The sequence below is a fragment of the Lates calcarifer genome, unplaced genomic scaffold (assembly GCF_001640805.2).
Source record: "Lates calcarifer isolate ASB-BC8 unplaced genomic scaffold, TLL_Latcal_v3 _unitig_193_quiver_2141, whole genome shotgun sequence".
Taxonomy (NCBI): Eukaryota; Metazoa; Chordata; class Actinopteri; family Centropomidae; genus Lates; species Lates calcarifer.
Window position 1 is genome coordinate 1 of NW_026115865.1, and position 22,948 is coordinate 22,948.

The window sequence follows — 22,948 nt, forward strand, 5'->3', positions numbered from 1 at the left end:
TCACAGAAACAACTCATTTTCAAGCACAGGTAACAAAGTGTAATGTTGTAGGGCTGCAACTGATTATTTTCAACATGCTTCTAAACCATATTGAGCCCCCACAGTGAACTTTGAAGTGAGAAATCTTTCTAAGGAGGAGCAGGGAGGGACTGATTACTGCAAAGCAGAGTACAATTACTCTTATGGACCACAATGAAACACACGGCAGATAAACACAGCAGAGTGCATTTGCTTAAAACAGAGCAGATATGACTGTTCCTTTCAACTCCAGCAGTGAGATATAAATCAGACAGGCTTCAATTTTCATTGCCATGTTTTCCTGAGCCTAGAAAACAATGCTAAAAATCTTAAGTCGTACAGACAAAGACCCATAGCATCATCCATATTTTAAATATAAGGGACACCATGAGTTGCCTCTACTGACTGCAGCTGTCGTCTTTATAATCAACCTTGTAGCTTTTGTCTGATGTTGCTTAAGCAAAGAAACATGACTCGCAGCCTGAGGCTGCTACGACTGCACCTGCACAGAAGCAGCATACTACAAACTCAGGTTTGTGCTGCAAGGTTCTACTGGTGTGCTGTACGAGAACAGAGATGATGATTCCAGCAAAAAAAAAAAAGAGATTAAAAAAAAAAACATCCATCTTTAATGACCTGCTTACACCTGAATTATAATGCTTTTTTGAAATTCATCATGATAGAGATCCTAAAATAAATGTTGTTTTTTTGGTGAACTTGCATCCTTTCTATTGTCACAGCTTGCTCTCACTGAACTACAATATTTAGCAACAGGACTGTGTCATTCAATGCTAATAAATTACAGTATTGGCAATCATATACCATTGTTACATTTTTTAAACCAAAAAGCTGTCCTACAAGAGGAAATCAGCCAAGAGTTGAAAATCCCATTTTTTTTAAATCAGTTTTAAATTCAGCTTCACAACTCACTTAAGGGTTTTATAGGAGCTGCAAATACTGTTTAGACCAACCTAGCTCAAGCTGCTAATTTATAACCAAAATGACTGTCATTACAAGCTACTCTGTGGTACTTTTGATCACTTGCAGTACTACAGAGCAATGTTTTGATAAGCAGGTAAGTACATTTGCCAACTACAGCAGTGACAATAGTTGGTTGTGTTATAATGCAAGGGTGCCTGTCAGTGTAAATAATGGCAAAGACAAGGATGTGGTTATCATCCTAACTACAAAAATGATCTGTGTAATATGGATAAATCTGGAACTGAACAGACCTGGAATGCTTGTCTCACACAGTGAAGTTTGGCAAGGAAGTCTTGATCACCAAAACATTCAAGTAATTCAGTCCTGGTAAAAAGAGAAACAGGTATGAAACTTAAAGCTAATATGGCAAACATGTTAGCAAACAGCTGCTTATTTACACATACACCGAACAAAGAGCAACATTAGCATTCATTCGCAGCTGTGTTTCTAGCCACTTGATGACTTTCCTTTTAGCTCTGTTTTGGTTAAGGGCATATCTGGCTTTTAGCTGCTAAATGCTCCACTGTGTTTACCAGCTAGTTGCAAACTTTGTTTCCAACTTGGTGCAGGGCAGATATAGTGGGTTTATCAGAACTTTTCATTGACAACGGCTGCCTGCTACATCGGAATGCAATGCTGATGAGACTAGTGAGAGTGAATCAAAACAGGAAAACCAAACAATGTGGTAAAAGATGCTAAAACACTCCACAGACCTCAGGTTAACTGAGAATTTCATGTGCAGTTGTCACTATGAGATACTCCTTTGACATTGCACATATTGATTTAATACACTGTTAAAAAAAAATATTGATAAGCGTAGCTTTCAGTATTTAGCTAAAGATGTCAAACTTCAGTTACCTCAGGGACCTATAGGCCACTTTGCTCTCCCGGACGAGAGACAGGGCCTCTTCATAAAGAGCTGCTGGTTTAAGAGGCTGGTAGACCTCTTCTAGAGCCATGGCATCAAACAGCTGCACAGAGAAAACACACATACCTCAGGACACAGTCCAATGTGTGCTTGATACAAACACTAGGGGGCTCTGGGAAGTCTGTCACTGCCATAATGTACTGTATCTTGTTCTCTGTCAGTCCTTAGAGAGCAGAGGACAGGAACTCACCTCTGCAGCTGAGAAAAGGAGTCGTCAGAGGTAACAGTAGTCGCATCATCATCTTGCAGTCTGTGGAAGCTCTCCACTTGAGGCAAGATAAGAGTACCTTCACTCTCTGACAGGGGAACAACATAAACTGTGACTCACAACGCAGGAATCAACACACAGATGTGATAACGGAGGTATAAAAAAATGTATGTCCCCACTGTAAAAACAAACTGTGTAGTACCAGTGCTGCTCCTCACTGATTAAGTTCAACATTCAATTTACCCTCCTTAATCTTTAATAAGTTTAACAATGTTTTGCAGTGCAGATCTGATTATTTTTCAGACATGAACCCATAATCCAAATTTCCTCTCCTTGATTAATAATATTTCTACCCTCTTTTAAGGTCACATATAAGTGCAACATGATTCTTACCAAAGTCTGCCAGCACACTGTCTGTTGGGATACTGCTGCCAAAATCCTCTTGTAGGTGGTATGCCCTATGCAGTAGTGTCTCTAACTTCTCAGCAAACACTTTATTACGGGCTTCAGCCTATAATCAAGGGGGAAAGGCCCAAAGTTACTTTAATATAATGTAATAAAAAGCTTAAATGTAGGATGAATCTGTTTCACCAACCCAAACCAACATCTTGTGTACAGTGAGTGAAACCCCAACTGCACCATAAAACACAATACTGCACTGGAACTGAAAAGTAATCCAGCCATGTACAAGAGTGTTAGGCAGTCTGCACTGATAATGACTGTGTTATGGTTACCATGGGAAAGTCTCCACACGCTGCCCCCTGCAGAGCGAGGCTGTTGTTGCTGGAGGTCGAGTGGGTGTGATGGCGAATATTCAGGGCTTGTTCCCACTTTTGTAGAGCTTCTTCAAACAGCTCCATCCCTGACAGGAAAAGAGGATGAAGACTTAATCACACAAACTGTCTATTTGAGAGACAGATAGCTAAAACAATGAGCTAGTCTTGGAGCAATTATTACTTCATCAAAGCATACTGCTTAATACTGTGTAAGTGACCTGAGTCTGTACAGTTTCAAATGGGAAAAAAAGACCAGAGAATGACAGGATTCAAGTAGTTCATGCAGGATAATCCAAATTCCCAACAACAGCACCCTGAGTCCAAGAGTCCAATAATTACTCTATCCAAGATTTCTCAGTCACAGTCACTGCAGCATGAGGTTGCCTTTACATAATGTGGGAAACAGTATCTTGTACGTTACTGTGACCATAAAATGGTAAAAAAGACATGGAAAAGTAACTTTTATGAGTACATGATACACAAAATACAGAGATTGTAAGTCATCAAAATCAACTGCAATGTGAATACTGTCTTTACTCAACCAATGCAGTAAAAAGAAGTCCTGTACTATTTGAGTATTTACAGCTGTCACCAAAACAGATAATTTTGTTGGTGTTTCTAATTAAAAAGTACTTTCTGTACCTTGCATTATATCTTAACAAACACAATATACTTAATATAACACAAATTAAATGTCACATTTTTATAAAAGTAATAGTAAAGACCTACCCATTAAATACAGATTCTCTGCATTAGCATCCTCTACTGCCCCTGACTCTTCCACCACAGGCTCTGCTTCCCAAGGGGTGGATGGATTGGCAGACTGATTTGGAGAGCTCGGGACCCGCATCTGAGCCACAAACAACACATCAAAGACAAAACAAGAAAATGAGACACAGAGGAACAAGGAAAAAGGCAAGCAAGTGTGACAAAAAATGAATAACTATGACTATGAAACTAACAGATGCCAGGCTGTGTGAAGAACTTGAGTGTTTACTGGGAGCCAGGGAGGAAATTCCACTCATGGTGTCATTGCTCCTGGTGCTTGGACTCATCATCTGTCGGCCAGTAAACGGACCTGAACGGGGGAAAAAAAAACAAACGTTCTCTTGTCTAGATGTGTCTGAGTAAATGCTGAGACACACTCTTGCTTTTAAAAAATTACAACATAAAGACATGCACACCTCTCTTTAATGAAGAGGGTCTTCCTGTCTTCATCAGAGCCTCAGGTATTCCCACTGTCTTCTGGCCCTCCTTCCCTTGTGTTGCCTGTTTCCTTTTTCTCCCCCGCCTTTTTAGCTGGTGAGCGGTGAGAGCCAGAGCTACACTGCCCAGTGCTGTGGCAAACAGCACCTTCTTCAAGCTTGGTGTGAGCTTTAGCTGAGAAAATATGGACTGAAAGCAGGAGAGGCAAAAATGAGCTGTCATCTCAGAGACCTGGCTCCTAAACATCAATTTAGCCATTGTTACTTATTTCTTATTTAACAAGTCTGCAAAGGAACGCTTGTGTATAAAGATGCAAAACTAAGCTGTAAATGCAAAGTGACTTACCTGCCCAAATGTGGAATAGAGAAAGACCGGTATCTCTGCTACAGTCATGGCCAAAGCCTGGGCAATGGACATCCCGTCTGCTCGTTTGACTGACATCTCAGAAATCGAAATGCCTTCAGGCCACAGTTCTCCAGAGGTCCCTTACATTCACCCTAAACTTGGTTTCCTCACTGCTCTGAGATCAGCCAGCTCAGGGCTTGCTGATGAACTGTCCGTCGTCATTCACTCCTGAACTTGTACTCCACACTAGTCCAGCATCTGACTGCAGTTTTATTTACCCTATAACAGATAGGACATGCGTTTTGGAAGTTATGTGAATGCACAAGCATCCTCTCTTTGGAGCTGCATTAAACATGCATAAGCCATAGGCGTAGCTATCCTGACAGCACTACTGTTGGCTCCAGGGCAAAATCCTCCAGACACAGACACATAGTTAACTTGAAAAGGGTCATGGTGTAGGCTGGAAAGATCAAACTCGCATTAACTGAGAGCAATCTGACATTCCGCCAGCTACTTACCTATCTACACTGTCTGGTATGCAGCCAGTCAACCAGCCTGCCCCACACCTACGGTACATGACAAACAGCAGGTGCAGCTTCAACGTGACAGACTGGCTGACTTCTTTTCTCTTTTTTTTTCTAATTTAATAAAACATCAACTGATTCTCAAAGTGGGTAAGCATTTTCCAGCCAAACAGAACAAATTATTGATGATGGAGAAGCAGTTAGTTGAGACAGACTTGACTGTAAGGTGAATGGCAAGCTAGACAGTCAGGCAGAGGCCGTTGGTCAACCCTGCCGCCACAATTTCAACTTTTACGTAAAATACATATAAAGTCTGAGCTCAGTCTTCGGAAATGTTGTCAATGACAAGTCAAAATTAGTATAAACAACTAGGCTACAGCCCTCACAGGCGAGCAGGCTAAACGTTAGCTAGCACACTTAGCTAGGCTAGCTCAGCCCGATCTCTCACTTCACATCTCAGCATCACCCGGTCAACCGGACACTTGGCTGAGTGGCTTTGAACAGACACTTCAGATGCTTCGGCGGTTCCGTGTACAGCTCATCAGCGGCACAACTAATAACATAATCCCTCACACAAGTACATACCATGAGAATCCAAGGCGGCAGGGAAGGACGTTCCTGTGTCACAGTCAATGAAAGCCGCACACTAGATTTTTTCTCGGAGGCCGTACTGTGGAAACGCAGGAGAACTGACACGACTATGAACCAATCAGACACGGAGTACAGAGAGCTGAATTCTTTTTTTGACCAGTCGAACGAAAGGTGGGAGGGACAAACACTTCTATAAACCAATGAAGTCGTAGATCATAGAGCATCATCCCGGCATTGACAAAAATCAGAAGGTACAAGCTGTCAAAAAAAGTTTGCAGTCGGGTCATATATAAATTAAACTGTCGTTAAAATAAGATGAAAGACACACCGATGTGCGACATTTTATTATCATTTTATAATGCTTTTTATAAGCGAGCAAGCAAAGGCATTCGGGCTCAGCTTCCGCTGCTATTAGAAATAACGTTTTTATTAACACCTGACTGCTTCTAAAACTGTAACTTCTACGACCTCGTCTAGTAAAAAACAGATTTTACGAGTGGCACCTGAAGGCAACATTACACAGGTCCGTTAACCTGCCTGAATAACCGGAAATGATTCTTTCAGAATAAAAGCGCGACAGGTTCACTGCCAGTGTACAGTAAATTATCAAATTTAATTTTTATTATTATAATTACTATCTATCTATCTATCTATCTATCTATCTATCTATCTATCTATCTATCTATCTATCTATCAACAGTAACTGTATTTCAACACTCTTTTGAACATCATGACTCCCCAAACCACACATTTCAAAGATAAAATTAACACGGTACAAATCCTCTATCCCAACGTATATAGTGGCAGAAAATGATGTTTTGTTGAAATACAGGTTTATAGAAGTGTATGCAATAACATAATATGCAATAACATTGTTATAATGAAAAAGAATGGTGACATAACATTTTGTAATAATGAATTGAGTTTTAATAATACCTTCAGTTATTTAACAAATTGTTTACATATTAATGTGAGTTTTTTAAAAAAACATTGTTTGTTTGTTTGTTTGTTTTTTTAACTATTTGATATTTAACTCTTTGGGGCTCCATAGCTCAGATGTGACATTTGTTGTGAAAGTCGGACCGGAAGACATATTCTGGAGAGAGGAACGTAGTACCGAGGTAGGGCCTAGAAATCGTTAACAGGCCACTGTGTCAACGAGATGGAGGAGACAACTGAAGAAACTACAGATAATAGTTAATTCAGACGTGGTGTAGATAAGACAAGGATACTGGACCTGTTTATTTCATAACTAAAGTTACAACGAAAAGAAAAGGATCCTGGATTTGAGAAGACCCTCCAGAACTGAGGAGAGAGGCCATTATAATATGTAAATATTAATCGACATGAATCCGTGTGGTCATGATTCGTCCATGGCTGTGGTTGTTTCCCTCGCCGCTTCTACCTCAACTTAAACGGCTGGAAAAATGAGTCCCGTCGGGCTCTCTGGAGCAGGGCTTTCCCAAAGACCTTGATATGAAATCCCTGGTAAGAACGAGCTGGTTTTTCAATGTAAAGTGTGCACTCATATATTAGATGAATAATCACCCCGCAACCATAAGCCGCTCTGTTCCGCTATACAGATGCTGCGCTGGCTTTGCCTGCTCAGCCTGAGCCTTCCTCTGTTGTTTTGGTTTGGACATGTGATGACACGGGACGGTTCATCGCCTGCTGTGCGGAGCACCGGCCTCAGGGGCTACACGAGAATCACCCCCGTCAGGATGGAGCAGGTGAGAGGCAGGGCACCAGGACTCAGGCTGGGGTCACACAAATACAGTCCCCAGAGGTCTAGGTCCAAGCCATAGCTCATTAGTACATGATGATCCTGGAATCTGGTTTGGAACATTTTTATATAGAGAATGATGTTTGGTGGTGATACAGCATTGCCCTATGAAGATATTGTTCAGGAATAAGGCTGTAAGTAACAGTTATTCTCTCTATTAACCAGTTAATGGTTAATTAAAACGTTTGAAAATAGGGAATATTCCTGATCCTTATTGATAATGATTGTTTTCTAGATTAAGCGATTAATTATGTGGTTTAGAAAATGTATTCCCTCTCCCAAGATGGATCAAAGCCTGCACTGAATCTCTCAGTCCAAGTTGCCGTCTTCAGATGTCTTGTTTTGTCCAGTCAAACTTAAAGATATTCAGTTTACAATCATGTATGACAGAGAAAAGCATTAAACCCTCACATATGAGAAGCAAGGACTAGCCTAAAGAGAAGTAAGATCTCCTCACAACTGAGAAGCTGAAAATGGGAATCTTTGGGTTTCTACTTGACAAAATGATGCAAACAGTCAATTTCCATTTTCCAGTGATGGAAACTGTGTTGCATAACAGACAGTGCAGAAAAGATTACTTTTGTCACTCCCACCCAGGAGAGTGATGTCAGTCTGGGACAGGATGACCTGCAAAGCCTACAAGTTCACTGTGTACATGTAAAAGTGAAAGGGGAGCAAGAAGATCACAGGAGTGATATCAGGACATGTTGAAAGGAAAGACATTTGGAGACACACCAGCTGTTTGGGCTGTATTGTAGAATATGTAATGAATGAAATATGTACGTGTAATGATTGTGGAATCGTTTCTTTGTCAGCAGTTTCTGGACATGCACTGCAGCCAGTGTGCCTTGGTCTCCAGCTCAGGTCAGATGATTGGAGCTGGAGCTGGCGAAGAGATTGACAAGATCAGGTGTGTTATCCGGATGAACAATGCACCCACACAGGGCTATGAGAGGGACGTGGGGAACCGCACCAGTGTTCGGGTTGTGTCTCACACCAGCGTTCCCCTGCTGGTAAAAAACGAGCACTACTATTTCCAGGAGTCTGCAGACACTACATACGTGGTCTGGGGTCCCGACAGGAACATGAGGCAAGACGGGAAAGGGCGCACCTTTAACACTCTCCTGAGAATAGCCATGAAGTATCCAGACGTCAGAATCTACGCTGTGACCAAAGAGAAGATTCAGTACTGTGACAGTGTGTTTCAGAATGAAACAGGAAAAAACAGGTAATAACTGAAAGCTTTGACTGATGCACTGTTTTCGTACACAGATACAAAAAAGTAGACAAACATAAAGCATGATAATATATTACAGTTATATTAATAGCAAATAGTAACACAAGATTAGCTAATAATAGTTTAGTGGTTAAAAAAGCTCAAAGTTCTTACAAGTAAATCAATACATGAAACACACAGTGTTCCCATTTTCATCTGATAGATAAATTCAAATAACACTGAGGTCAAACTGAGGACACTACCTTTACCTCTAATTCCCTGTTTCAGTATCTGTCACTTTTGCTTAATGTCCCTGAAAAATAACATACTTCCATGTCTACAGGAAATAACCCAATAAAAGCCACAAAACACAAACTTTACATGGTAAAGTAGTTGTAGTAGTTATGAAAAACTCTTTGGCTTGGGGTCCTTTACAATGAGTATACTGTCTACTTATATAAACAGTAAAGATGTATTGTGACTGGTACCAGTTTTAGGCTTTTATTTTGGCAAAGTAAGAATTTTAAATAACTAACAGTTATTTTCATTATTGATCAATTCATCAAACATCAAAAATGGAGGAGAGAGTGTCTTTCACAACTCTGCAGAATCAAGGGTGATGTCTCCAAATGTCTTCTTTTGTTCAACCAACAGTCCCAAACCCTTAAATATTCAGTTTATAATGATATATGTCAAAGAAAAGCATCAGATACTTTAGGGGCTGGAATCAGAGCATGTTTGACATTTTTTACTACCTTTGGCTGAAAAATGACAGCAAGGTGATTATAAAAATAGTTGTCGGTTTATTTCTCTGTCATTCGACTTATCATTTCAGCTCTAGTTTTGAACAGATGTTTGGTCTCTCTCAGAATGAAGACGGGGGCGTTTCTCAGCACTGGATTTTTCACAATGATTCTGGCAATAGACATGTGTGACAGACTTCATGTCTATGGGATGATTGATGATAACTACTGCAGGTGAGACATTTCAAACTACACCTCGAGTTTGTCATCTACCCTTTTTACAGTTTAGTATCCTGTATAACTTTTCCCTTCTCGTGGTATTTCCTCCTCCTGACAGTCGGGCCAATCACAGTGTTGTTCCTTACCACTACTACGAACAAAACCGAATCAACGAGTGCAGGATGTACAAGGTCCATGAGCACACGCAACGCGGGGGCCATCGCTTCATCACTGAGAAGGCCATCTATGCCAAATGGGCAACGCGCCATAAAATTGAGTTTAAACACCCCTCTTGGAGCCTCTGAAGAAGGACATCGAAAAACCCAGACAATGTTCCTTGACTGCACAGTGGTATTCACTGTTACTGGTTTTTGATCTTCTCTGCTGAGGATGTTACTGTTGCTGGAGCAGGAACTTTATCGAATAATATGTTACTGATGGACTCCAGCTTTTTTTTTTTGTTTTTTTTACCAAACCAACAACCACATTTTTTTATCCACTATGAGTGACATGATAGTGGCTCATCATGGCTAAAAAATATCTGTAACCATTTTACCAGCAGTTAAGTGGTAACAGGTTTTAATGTACCACCCTCAGTATTACTGAAAACTTCCGTCATGTATAGCCATATATCAGCATAGATGCTGATAAAACATTATAAGCCACTAAATCCCATTTATACCAAAGCTTACACTTTAATTTCTTTATGCCTGTGCCTTGACTTTCAGTCTCATTTTATTCTGCAATCTGGCCTGTGTAATTTAAAGCTGCAATATGCACCTTTACTCTGCTAGACAGACAGTGTATCGATTCATCTCTTGTCAGAAAAAATGACATGAAGTGACGATCACATCACAGTTCCCCAGAACTCAAGTTTACAATTTAAATGACTTGTTTTGTTCAACCAGTGGTCCAAAACCCAAAGTTATTCTATTTACAATCATAGAGGATTTGTAAAACCACCAAGGACAAAAAAGAGTTTTTGTCATTTTGCATTAAAAATGGCATAAATTATTAATCAATGATCAGAAAAGTTTCAGATTATTTTCTTCTGTCTAGTTGACAGTCATTTCAGCTCCAGTATTGTTTTCTTCTCTCTGTCATTTGTTCAGTATTTTGCCTCAGAACATGACAATCCTCTCAGTTATAAGTAAACCAGCGTGCATGGACAGTCACAGCAATTTTAAAAAGAAAAAAAGAAAGAAAAGATAATTTCAAGCAAGTGTTGTTTGTGGCACAAATTCAGGCTGTTACTTTAGTCTTTATCAACTGCTCTGAGGCTTTAACGTGTTTACTTACTACAACCAGTTACAGTGTTTTAGATGCTTGATGTAGTTTAAAGCTTTTCTTTTAACCAAGACAAATGCTCATGTTAATATAAACAGTGTTCAGATGTTTCCATAATGCCCCGAGTGCCATTTAACTAACCTGAGGACTGACCATGCAGTTTTGGCATCAGTGGTTTAACATGGGTGATGGAGCCTGTGTTAGTCCATCATTTCATGTATGCTCACACTACACACACACACACACACATACAGTATATATGTAAAACTACCTTCTCAGTTACATACAGTACACATATGTGTGTGTGGTAACATTTAAATCAGTCGCACAGAAGACAGTAACTGCAGAGAGGTCCGCTGCCCTTTACTCCCTGTTTTCAGCACCACAGATAACGGCTTGAGAATGACACGAGAGAAACAAACAGAAACAAATCCTGCAGATCTTTGTAGTTAGAGTGTATTACAAATGTTGGAGGGGAATGGTATGGAGATCCATCAGATTTCTTAAAACACTGAAAGGAAATTTGCAAATTGTGCAGCTGCAGCTGGTGGCAGTTCCTCCCCTGTGTGTGACTTCCTAAGCCTTTGAACAAGAAAAAGATGAGGCTATGAGGAGCCTGACACCATAACCACAAACTGAGTTACTTGTCTCCAGAAATGTCCTTTAAAATTGTTTACCCTTGATATTTTGCTGCCTGTTTACAATGAAAACCATAGTGCTGCCTTTTCAGTTGCACAATGCTTATTTTGTGACTAATTCCAAAGACTAATAGTACTTGCACTACTGCGCAAAACTACTGTGTCAAAAGTATTTAATTGCACGCACATTTCAAACATTATTGGTGACTTCTTAGTAAGCATACTTATGTAGTGAACTGTGCAAAGTAAAAACTTGAATGTAAAACTTGACCACTAGCAACTGCTAGTGTGAGATGGGTGTCAACATGAATAAATGTGCTGTCAAATAGAGTCTGTTTGTGTGCGTGTGTGAGCTTGTCTTTGTGTAACTATCTCCACTGTACGTACATGTGAATTCAGTTACAGGCTGTACACTCTCTTGGACCATCCACACAGGTGTTTTCACCCATTGTACCTGTTTAGACATGTTGTCAGGACAGTGTGGACATGTACAAACAAAACTGCTTCCTTCACTCTCCTGTTTGCTTTTTTGTACCTGAGAAGTTACGACAAATCAGACCCTTATCATTCTCATCGGTTCATGCAGTGTGGTGAGTTTGCTCGTTCCCAGCAGAGCCCCACCCAATGTCAACCTGAAATTTATTTGTGTGTGTCAGTGTCAACAGACAGAAAACCTCGGGCAAGGTAGCATTATTCCATTATATCAGTACTGTAAGGCTACAAGCAATGATTATTTTCATCATTAAAGTTCTTCAAAAACAAGTGAACTTTTGCCGTTTTTCCCTTCGAAAAAGACTTGAATGATTAATCAGTTATTAAACCTGTTGTCAATCAAATCAATTTTATGTCAATCAACTAATCAACTGATCAACTAATAATTTCAGCTCTAGAGTGCTGGTTAGCTGCTGGCTATGTACAGTGGGGGTCAAGAATGTTTGCCCAGAGAGAAAAAAAACATATACATTTCACAGGAGATGGATCTTTTTCAGGGATGTAGAGCCTTGAAAGTTAATGGTAACAATGCCTACAGCTTGTGTGTGTGTGTGTGTGTGTGTAAAGGCAGTGTTGGAACAAACTGATACTGCACACACTGATGCATTACTGTACTGCAGGAGGTAGCACTGTTAAAAGCTATTGCAATGGAGAGAGAAGGCCAAGTTGGGATGATCTGGACAGAAGATTAAAGCAAAGCAAACTACATTTGTGAAAACTTCTGCAAGTGTTGGGATGAACTTTCCAAGCATATTCGACTTCCATTATTGAAAGAATATCACGTGTTTGGATGTTGAATTAGTTTTTCTTTAAGATATTAAATTGAGGAAAACAAACAGTCTCCAGTTGTAATTTTAAGAGGTTTAACTGCGCAAACTTTATCAATAACTGTGTGTCCTCTCATACTGATTCAGAGGAAACCTGATAACCCTGTTCAGCCCACATCATCGTCGTTATCGTCCCTGCGCCGCAGTAAGAGACGCTCTGATGACGTCAGAGAGTGGTGCAGGAAGATGGGGGACGTGAGAGACCGAAGATACCGAGACCGCAAAGGCCGTGAAACGGTAAAGCGCCGGATTAACACCGCTGCCAGTTCTCACACTTTCTCATGTCACGATAGTTAATACTTTAATCTTATCTGCGGGATAATGTTTTTTTTTTTTTTTTTTAGGAATAGTGGTTAAGGATATGTCAACAGCGGACGGCGAGTGCTGCGTGAGATGTTTTTGTCAATTTAATATGTAACATATACAATAACATTTTATTACATTGAAGGAGGAGATAGGAGATATCATATATAGCTAGGTTTTGACACAGCAGATAGCATTTGTATTGTGTTTAGGTTGTAAATCATCAATGTGCATGCTTCGCGTATTATTACCATATCGCAGTGACACCGTTATTTACGTGTAAAATCTACTGTATCTTGAACCTAACATCTGCTGGCTGGTAAGACCTGCCATAATAATAATGGAACTGAATTGACTGTGTATGTGTTTGTGTCTGTCAGGTATGATGAGAGACAGTCCCAGCCAGTGTGTTGGTACACGGCCTGATCAGACAGCATGGGGCTCAGGCTCAGTGGCAAGGTAAGACAGACCGGACACAGGGAGGGTGTGGCACCGAGACCTCCTGCCCTTCACCATCATCATCATCATCATTAGGATTGGTGGTCCAGACAAAGAGGATCACACCCATACAGGAATCATCATTATCATTATTGTTTACTAGTGGTGGCACTACTTTAATTAATTAACTACACTGTATTTAATTACATATACTTTACTTACTACAGTTCAGAAGGAAATGTTGTATTGTTTACTATGTTTATTTGACAACTTAAGTTACTTACTGAATTTTTAAAAACAGATGAATACATAATGAATATTATCATAAGCTGCAATGCTACATTAAGTGGTTTAAAATTTGTTTTAAAAGTTGTTTACATTGCAGGGCCAACAGAGCCCCAGGATGGTGATCTTTGCAGCCATCTTCATCCTGATGACACTCCTTATCCTGTACGGCTCCAATAATGTCAACGATTCCATCTACACTCCCATGCATGTGGCAACAAGTCACACTCTCAAGACCACAGACTTGAAGAAGTGGGCTGGGAAAGACGGTTATGTGCCATTTCACGGGAACAAGGTACTTCACAGTTCGCACACAAACACAGAAATGTTACAACTGGAACTTCAATAAGTCCACATACCTTTAGACTACTGCTGTATGTTATTGGGAGTGACACAAAGTTTTTCAGTTGCTCATGGACTGATGTTATTACTAGTTTGCATGTAGTGTTATATTTGAACTATAAAAGCCAGTGGAGGGTGCAGCAGAGGTGAACACGTGTTGAATGCTTTCACTTAAAATTCTTCATGTCATTTTGCCTTTTCAGAGTATGACCATGCACTGTCACAACTGCGCGCTGGTGACGAGTTCCAGCCACGTCCTGGGGAGTCAAGCGGGAGAAGAGATCGACCGCACCGAGTGTGTGATTCGTATGAACGACGCCCCCACGTTGGGGTATGAGACTGACGTAGGTTCCCGGACGTCTCTGAGGGTCGTGGCCCACTCCAGCGTGTTCAGGGTGGTGCGAAGACCGAACGATTTCTTACACCGCATGGACAGCAACCCTGTGATCATCTTCTGGGGACCCCCAAACAAAATTGGGAGGGATGCCAAAGGAACTTTGTACAGACTGATCCAGAGAGTCAGCATGACCTACAGTAACGTGTCTTGTTTCAGTATTGCACCAAGCAAAATGCGCAAATTTGACGCCCTCTTTCACAGGGAGACAGGACGAGACAGGTGAGTAAAATGCTTATCACATCTTGTCGTCTGTTGGTGCAGTACTGGCTAAATTTCAGTTTCACAAACTCTGCTTTCCAATTTGTTTTGTTTTTCTGCTCAGACAAAAATCTCACTCATGGTTGAGCACAGGCTGGTTCACGATGGTCACAGCCATTGAGATATGTGATAATATTAAAGTATATGGGATGGTCCCACCAAATCACTGCAGGTGAGTATAATGATGGCACTAATCAACTTGCAGTATGCAGACTCTTTAAAATGCTTTCCACACTGCTTGTCTAACTAATAATATTAAAATAGTCCTTTTTCTAGAAGGAAACCTGGATCCAAGAAGATGCCATACCACTATTACAAACCCAGGGGACCTGATGAATGTGTAACATACCTACAGAACGAGAGCGGGAGAAGAGGAAACCACCATCGCTTTATTACAGAGAAACAGGTGTTTGCACGCTGGGCGAAGCAGTACAACATCACCTTCGCTCATCCGAAATGGTGAAAAAAACTGAAAACCACAAACAGACCTCTCTGCACTCGCAGAAGCCTGGATGATCACTCTGGGCTGGATTTCATTGTTAACTGAGCCTTCTAATTCCCACATGATGAATTATAACTTTTTGGAAAAAAAAACACTATTATTGGAGCAAATAACTGAGGAGATGTATGGGAATGTTTTCTGATCCAGAAGAATGCAAAAACTCATTTTTGAGAGCTTTCTGAAATAGTCTGCGAATCTTCCACGTCGATACGTGGCAGCTGCCTGGCAAGTCGTTTTGTAAATAGAAAAGAAAATGAGTTTAAAGATGAATTTTTACATGTTTATAATATTTTTGTTATTATGTATTGAAAATGCACTTCTGTTTCCCATGCTGAGGGGGATATATCAGCAAGCATTATAATTAGATATGTGACAAAGTGGCCTACAAAATACACACTAGACAGTATAGCTCTCATTTGTCCATTATAGAGATTATACTCTGTAGTAATTTCATTGATATTCAGCAGATTACGAATTCAATCTATATAGGAGCTTTATAATACAGTATGTAAGCAACATGGCTGGGTACAGGTTTTTTTTTTTTTTTTAACAATAGCAGTTCCTGAATTGATACCAAAACAATACTTTCTTGACATCTTCTCTCGAGGAATATAAACGTTTCTTCTTAGACTTCATTTTTTAAAAAAAAGCCAAACAAATAATTGTTTAATTTCTTAAAACATAGCATCTTTACAATAACAAAATAAAAGTCTAAATTGGCATAATTGTGATTAAAATGAGAGAATACAGCAAAACACGACCATTAATATGACCAAGGATTCCCATCTTATGATACTTCACTGTTTTTTCATACTTGGTGCTACAGAAACATTTTGATCAAGACTCAAAAAGTATTACTGATTAAAACCCAGCCCATGAAGATGAAGAACATAGGGACCTTATGACAAACCATTACATCACTGTTTATGCACCAGTTATTATTGTAGAGAAACACATTGTAATTTTCTGTTGATCTCAGCCTTAGATGTTGATTTTAATGCTTTTGAGAAAATTAGACTATAAACATAAAACTGTTGCCTCATAACTTAAACCTTTTTACCTCAATGGCATTCCAGCGCATGCAGCTTCAGTTCAAATGCATCATGGTCGTGTTACGTATCAGTATGTTGCTCTTAGGACTGCACGATTAAACTGAAATTGCAATTTTACTGTACAAACCTGATGAAGAGAAGGGTGCGATCTCTTCAACTCTGTTGCCTTGTGCAAGTAATTAGTTTGTTTTCTTAGATATGTCCACATGCAGGAGAGGCTCCTCTCACAATGCAAGAAATGTGCTTGATTCTTTGAGATCAGAAGACTTTTTTTGTTTACCTTTCAATCTATCGGCCAGTAATGAACAGAAAAGATATACATGAAGTGCATTGACTGTTGTGATACTTTATCCACATTAAATTGCCTGCTAAATTTATTGAGATATTAGCCTGAAAAAAAAAAAAAAAAAGATTTCTTAGTTTTATATGATGCAAAATTTTTGAAGAACTATGAACTGAGTACATACAACAGTTTCTAATATTTTGTCCACCCAATTTATTTGAAGGAGGGTGCACTAAGTATTAGAAACACCTGTGTATTTAACACAATAAAACTGAACAGCACCACAAACTACAGCCTCCAACTTGACCAAAAAAGATGAATCAACACCTCTGTGAAACCGTTTCAACAAAAACAGCAGCATTATAACATTCATGAAGGGAGGATTTATTGCATCATTTTTATTAGGCTGCATTGGTTTTAGCTGGAAGAGCTGGCATTAAAATGAAATCTGTCTGTCTTGCGTAACTAAAAACTGAAATTCTAATGACGGGTAGATGCATGCAGCATGTCATTGTAACTGGAATGTGATTGCATCTGGAAGACAATCAGAGCTGTGGTCTTGGACAAACTTCCAAGTTTCAGATGTTACTAAAAAGCAGATGGACCATTGCTTCTGAAGTAGTATAAACACGTTTGACCTGTTTGCTCAGTGACATGAAGCCAACTCTGGTGTTCACTGATCAAAGTTTAACTAAGAAGTTCAGTGCCATTTGTTTGTCCATGTTTTGCTGGTCTCAACACTGGTTTTCCTGAAATGTTCTGTACTGGTTAAAATCAATTATATGCTGTTGAAAAAAAATACAACAAGTACAAACTTGGGGATAGTATTTGTATTTAAATATGTACAATGTGTTGATTTAGAAACAAAAATACAGAACGACAACTACACAACAACACAAAGATATCTGACGGATATGTAGCATTAACAACACTCAACTCACTGTTATGTGGTTAACTTCATGGTTAATACCAGATGATAAAATATCTGCCAGCATGTCTGTTTACTTTCCTGCATCACCAAATCTATTATGAACCATTGGAGACATCTGAAAAGGCAGCTGTGATTTTTGGTTTCAGCCCTGCCATGGAAATTAAGATGGCCTCCTGTTGCAAAGAAAACAGGAAATAATCAAATGAATTTCACACACTGGCCAACAGAACAGGCAAAGCACAGATCATGAAGCTTGTAGTACAAAGAAGGGCTTTTCACACTGCATGTTCTTGCCCAGGGCTGGGATAACTTAACCTCTTTTCAGACGCATACTGTTAACCCAGGATTAACCTAAGCCCCGGGCTATATGATTCACACCGCACTACTAGCCCTGGGTTAAATGTCTGCAGAAACTAATTTTTATATTCAAAATGCAGCCTCACTAGGCTTCTCTTTAACAGCAAGCAGTTAAAATGTCACTTCCTCAGCTGTGGAAATCACAGGGGATGTTGCAGTTTTTGTGCCTAACTGACAAATCTGCCAAAACTGACAGCACTATATTGTCAAAACATTTACAGATGCTGAATGGATTGAGCACTTCAGGATGTCAAAAACAACATTTGATTTTCTTGTCAATAATCTGTAGCCATACATAGGGAATAAAGAAACTTTTAGCCATCCACCAGCTGTTTGCAGTGGGCGTGTCCACTGTCTGCAACACTGTACACCGGGTACATTTATGTTAGATACATTTCTTTCATTTTGTCATTTAGCAGGTGCTTTTATCCAGAGCTGAGGTTGAATGCATCAATTAAAGAAGCACAAAGGTCACAACCAATCCATATATGAACATGCATTGTTATTAAAAAATAAAACAGTGCTGAGGTAAAGTAGTGCAGGCTGGGCTATATCCCACATTTAACACTTGAGAGCCTGAGCCTATGGTAGCAGCTGGCCCCAGGCTAAATGCAGTGTGAAAAGCCTTACAGTGTATGTACATCGTTAAAGTTTGATTTAAGTATTTCCATCCTCACCTCTGTGCGAATGGTCCTGCTGCCCTGACCGGGGCATGTGTTGAGGTACAGGTCAAATAAAACGCTGGGGTCAGTCACTTCCAGGTTTTGGTCAGCATCTACACTGGCCTCCAATCCCTGAAGACCTCCAAAGACTATCAAAAGATGCCTAAACAGGGGAAAGAAGTCAAGTTTAAATTAATAAAACAAATTCATAACATACCAATAATGGGATAACAAGACTAGGAATCTATAGCCATGCTAGCAGCTGTATTTATTGCTGTCCTGAACTAAATGTCATAAACCAAAGTACTGAACAAATTTAAATTCTGACCTAACGATGGCGCCAGAGGAAACGTTAAGAAAGCATCAAAGTCATTACAATACATTATGAAGGGGGCATGAGTGTGTTTGAATCAAAGGTCATGAGAATGCTTCATAGATGTTGAGACAGTCCATCCCATCCAGTGTGGGCCAAAGTGGCCAAAATAGCATCCCTAGAGCCACACTGCTAGCATGGCTAATAAAAACATTCACACTTCCCTCATTGGCTGTGAACCTACTTGAATGGCGACAGTGGGGATTGGTCCATGTTGCTGCCTCTCTCTGATGTGCCAATAGTCAGATCATATCCGTCTTTGTATGGACTTTCTGTGAAAACTGCACCTGCATTAACAAACCAACAGCAATAAGGATACAGTAGTCAAGGCAGACTGGTATCTGCTCTTCACTCTCCAAGATACTGCAAATTAATTTGAAGCATGTTTGAGTAATAGGAGTCTATTAAGAGAATGGGAAACCTACTGAGACAAGAAGCCAGGCGGACACTGTAACCCCAGTAGAGACCACCTTCAGTCCTGGGCACGTGAGGAGCCACTACCACACCTTTATTTATTTTGCTCTCTGGAGGATGATGGACAGACAAATGGACACATATACACTCAGTTCATAGTCGGAAAACTCAAAATAGAGAGACACCATTAAAAAGGTTACAGTCTGATGGTCGGAATTACCTTCATCCTGTGTTTTGTTGAGCTGTACTGTGACTCGAAGTCCAGACTGTAGCTGTTTATCAATCCTAACATCCTGTGGGAGCAGATATGCCAAATAATCAATTAGAAAAATATTCAGCACCAATTTTGACAATTATTTGTTTGGGTCATTTTTAAGCACAAATGGCAAAAGTCACCAGTTCTGACCTCTTAACTGTGTTCTGTTTTTTTGTCTTCTGTGACAGTAAATTGAATATGTTTGGGTTTTGGACTGACATTATTCTAATGAGCATTTTTCAGCATTTTTCCTGACATTTTATAGTTAAAACAATTCATCAATTAATCAAGAGAATACCTTGAAGATTAATTGATAATGAAAATCATTAAATGCAGCCCTAAAGTCTATATTCCCATGTAAATGCAAACACCTCTTAGTCCACATAAGCCTCAGGCAGTAACCTCCATGGTGATATACTCACCTTCCTCATTCCACAGTTGACCAATGAACCTTTTCCTTGTTTGGTTGGTCTGTCGAGGACGATTCCTTCCCGGTATTCTGACTCCTCATCTATCCTCATGTGGTGAGGACTGTCTAAAGGGTTAAGCAAACCTGGTAGAAAAAAAAGGCCAGCAACTTGTGAAAATTTGTCTCCTTTTGCCTCAAATTTTACCAATACCTGGTATTATTATATTAGTAGTTAATTTGGGGAGTCCAGCTATGTTCGAGGGGACTCAGAGTCAGACTTTGCTTTGAAATGTATGAATGTATGTATGAAATTTGGATTACTTCAAATTACCTGCATACTGTAAATCTTGATGTTTTGGGAAAAACCACTTGCGCAGATACCTGGTGGAGAAGAAAAAAAATGTAACCTCCACCAGATGAAACTTTCTGATGCTGGTACTCTGATTATAATAATATGTTCCTACTTACTGTGGACATTCGAGATACTGAAGTATCCTGGCGAGCTGAATACAAGCATGTCCTTTCTTCCCAACACCTTTAAATTCTCCTTCAACACTCCTGTGGGGCAAAGCAAAAATGTTCCTCTTAGCTGTCTGATAGTTTAAGGGCGTGTTTACTAAATAGCTGTACTTCTATGTTAACTTACTTAACATCTTCCCTTGTTCATCAAACACAACGATCTCATCAACACAGAAGACGACGCAGGCTCGAGCGATCTGTCCAGCCAGGTATGTACGAAGTTCAGTGGACTGAGCGTTGTCCAGGACAGAACCTGGCAGGGCCACACTCACTGTGTAAGCCCGACCTACAAGATGCAGATCACACATTACAGCATCCTATTCTCAGTTATATAGGCGAACAACAATTCTTTAATGAATGATAATGAATTTACCTTTTCTGTTCTGGCTTTGTTCAAGTTTTGCTCTCTCTGCATCCTCTTCCTTTTTCTGCTTTTCCAGCTGTTTAATCAGCTTGGCCTCTTTCCTTTGCTTCTTAGCTTCCTTTACTGTTATTGAGGAAGAATCAATAATACCGATATGAAAATCAAATGTCTCTAGAGAATCTGGCGAAATCAAAATTGTGGTTCCGACCCTTTTTGGCTTGCGACCCGTTAAAATAACGCAATATGTCCTTGTGACGCCATGTGACCTTATTAGCAGTTCAACCAAAATGCAACTCTTCCTTTTCAGATGCGATTTCATCTTAAGGATTTAGAGCTGAAACAGTTTGCGGACTGATTAGCTGATCTGATACTAAACTGTAAATATTTGGATTTTTTGACTGTTGATCAGACAAACCAGGCCATGGAAAAGTAAATGGAGGCCTGCATAGGTGGAAGTAAACATTTGATAAAAGACAACATTGATAAAAGTATAAAGTATACATTTTTTGTGTGACAGAAATGTACATATTTTTCTCTGATTCCTTTAACCATATGGGACACAAATTAACAAGATCTCTTTTGCAAGAGAAACCTTATTACAGCAGAAGATCTAAGACCTGATATGACACAGACAACATACCACAGCCAGTCACACACAAGCACATACATACACCATCAGAAACTACCTTTAAAAACGTCCTAAATTAAAAGTTGAAGTTGATTCAATGGGATGAGATAAAGACTTTTGTAATTTATTCCATGTATGTGGTGTAAAGTTTAGTATTTAGAGCTAGTCAGCCCTGGGCTATCGTTTATTGAACAGTAGTTTTATATTTGAGAAGAGCTGTGTTATACTGAGGCAGCTTTGCTAAGATACATTCATATACTAAAACAATGATATGTTTCTCTTTTGTTGTTGCAAGGAGGACCTTACTTTTCATACAGCACACAGTGATGGGTATGATATTCTCATGTAATGAAATGCAGGGCACAGAGAAAGCATCAAGTTGTTTTAAGGTAGAATGAACAGCTGCACGTGAGTATAAGATACTTAGTCGAGCACAGACAAACAGTTTGAGAGAAGTTTCCTGACCTCCACATAACAAAGATTTAGAGAATAAACCCAGTTCCTTCAGAATATGCTATAATGAAACTAAATTGATTAATATTACACATAACTACTCTCTTATAAGTTGATTTACATACTCTACAAAATTCTACTTGTGGCTAACTATCATATGAAATACTCAGACGTTACATAACGGCGTATAAACAAAATCCACATATTCATCCTCGAACAAAGGCACTTTAAAACACTGTCATTTAGTGTTTTAACAAATAAAAGAGTGAAGTGTAAATTAGCTATCAGACCACCTTAGCTGGCATGCAGCTGTAAGCTATCAGTTACATGTAGCTGTGTTTTTACTCACTTTCCGCTTTTCTTTTCTTCCAGTCAACCCTCTCCTCGGCTGTGAAAAACAAGAAACACATTACAAGTGATGTAGAAAAAGGACAGTGTCCGTTTTAAAACAAACACTACTGTAATATTACCTGAGAGGACACAATTTTGGGTCTTTTCGCTGCGATGCCGGTAGACATTTTACACACACCAACACGTGAAATTTATTTACTTCCAGGTCGCTATCCGCTTTTCAAAAAAAAAGTCTGTTAGTGCTGCAAAGTGACAGAAAAGGTCGAAGGTTTTACCAGTTGAATAGCTATTATTTTCCTTAACACAACCAGTACCTCATAGAGATGAGGACTGAAAATATTTTTGTTCCTCTTATATTAAGTTTATTATGAGGGACCTACAGTTTCCATTAGAGGATTCTTTTTTGTGATTCATTATTTTATAAAATATAAAAAGTATGACTGTAAAAAGTATAAAAAAAACAAACAAACAATAGCACTTCTGCTTGAATCTGGATCAAATCACCACTACAAAGGTAACTTACTTTAATTTTTAATGTGGGTGTACAGTTGGTTTAATTTACTGTGATTGTTTGTTGTTATGAAATCTT

The 22,948-nt window shown here is 39.5% G+C and overlaps 4 protein-coding genes across 7 annotated transcripts; 2 read left to right on the forward strand and 2 right to left on the reverse strand.

Annotated features, from left to right (window-relative positions):
* Nucleotides 1–2,134: 2,134 nt before the first annotated feature.
* On the reverse strand, nt 2,135–5,550 carry LOC108891389 (mitoguardin 2; the record flags this gene model as incomplete). The annotated part of the gene is made up of 8 exons (XM_018688514.2): nt 4,981–5,550; nt 4,463–4,741; nt 4,096–4,306; nt 3,874–3,989; nt 3,641–3,761; nt 2,870–2,997; nt 2,529–2,646; nt 2,135–2,223 (listed from the first exon to the last, which is right to left on the reverse strand). Coding segments are annotated over exons 2-8 (879 nt in total), but the record flags the coding sequence as incomplete, so codon positions are not given.
* A 1,122-nt stretch (nt 5,551–6,672) lies between these two features.
* LOC108891392 (alpha-N-acetylgalactosaminide alpha-2,6-sialyltransferase 3) lies at nt 6,673–11,793 on the forward strand. Of its 2 annotated transcripts, none has more exons than XM_018688520.2 (5): nt 6,673–7,065; nt 7,161–7,307; nt 8,176–8,588; nt 9,446–9,553; nt 9,657–11,793. In XM_018688520.2, the coding sequence occupies exons 1-5, from the start codon at nt 7,054–7,056 to the stop codon at nt 9,841–9,843; spliced, it is 867 nt and encodes a 288-aa protein (XP_018544036.1). In that variant the 5' UTR covers nt 6,673–7,053; the 3' UTR covers nt 9,844–11,793. The 2 variants fall into 2 exon arrangements, with proteins under 2 accessions (XP_018544036.1, XP_018544037.1); XM_018688521.2 differs by having other exon boundaries at nt 6,674–7,065; nt 8,179–8,588.
* A 1,125-nt stretch (nt 11,794–12,918) lies between these two features.
* On the forward strand, nt 12,919–17,469 carry LOC108891391 (alpha-N-acetylgalactosaminide alpha-2,6-sialyltransferase 6). Of its 3 annotated transcripts, XM_018688518.2 has the most exons (7): nt 12,933–13,019; nt 13,127–13,170; nt 13,466–13,544; nt 13,909–14,103; nt 14,354–14,766; nt 14,870–14,977; nt 15,070–17,469. In XM_018688518.2, exons 3-7 carry the CDS (start codon nt 13,521–13,523, stop codon nt 15,266–15,268), a joined length of 939 nt encoding a protein of 312 aa, XP_018544034.1. In that variant the 5' UTR covers nt 12,933–13,019; nt 13,127–13,170; nt 13,466–13,520; the 3' UTR covers nt 15,269–17,469. The 3 variants fall into 3 exon arrangements, with proteins under 3 accessions (XP_018544033.1, XP_018544035.1, XP_018544034.1); XM_018688517.2 differs by lacking the exon at nt 13,127–13,170 and having other exon boundaries at nt 12,919–13,019; XM_018688519.2 differs by lacking the exon at nt 13,127–13,170 and having other exon boundaries at nt 12,919–13,019; nt 15,082–17,469.
* On the reverse strand, nt 17,458–22,396 carry LOC108891390 (putative methyltransferase C9orf114 homolog; the record flags this gene model as incomplete). The annotated part of the gene is made up of 11 exons (XM_018688515.2): nt 17,458–17,746; nt 18,608–18,755; nt 19,150–19,252; nt 19,391–19,489; nt 19,600–19,672; nt 20,058–20,188; nt 20,376–20,425; nt 20,513–20,599; nt 20,687–20,849; nt 20,937–21,050; nt 22,358–22,396. Coding segments are annotated over 11 exons (1,085 nt in total), but the record flags the coding sequence as incomplete, so codon positions are not given.
* Between the last annotated feature and the right edge of the window lie 552 nt (nt 22,397–22,948).

Coding starts and splice junctions, on each gene's coding strand:
- LOC108891392 (XM_018688520.2), top strand. Junction 7,308..8,175: donor CCCCCGTCAGGATGGAGCAG/GTGAGAGGCAGG, acceptor TTTCTTTGTCAG/CAGTTTCTGGACATGCACTG. Junction 8,589..9,445: donor AATGAAACAGGAAAAAACAG/GTAATAACTGAA, acceptor GGTCTCTCTCAG/AATGAAGACGGGGGCGTTTC.
- LOC108891391 (XM_018688517.2), top strand. CDS start 13,521: ATGGGGCTCAGGCTCAGTGGCAAG. Junction 13,545..13,908: donor GGCTCAGGCTCAGTGGCAAG/GTAAGACAGACC, acceptor TTTACATTGCAG/GGCCAACAGAGCCCCAGGAT. Junction 14,767..14,869: donor AGGGAGACAGGACGAGACAG/GTGAGTAAAATG, acceptor TTTTCTGCTCAG/ACAAAAATCTCACTCATGGT.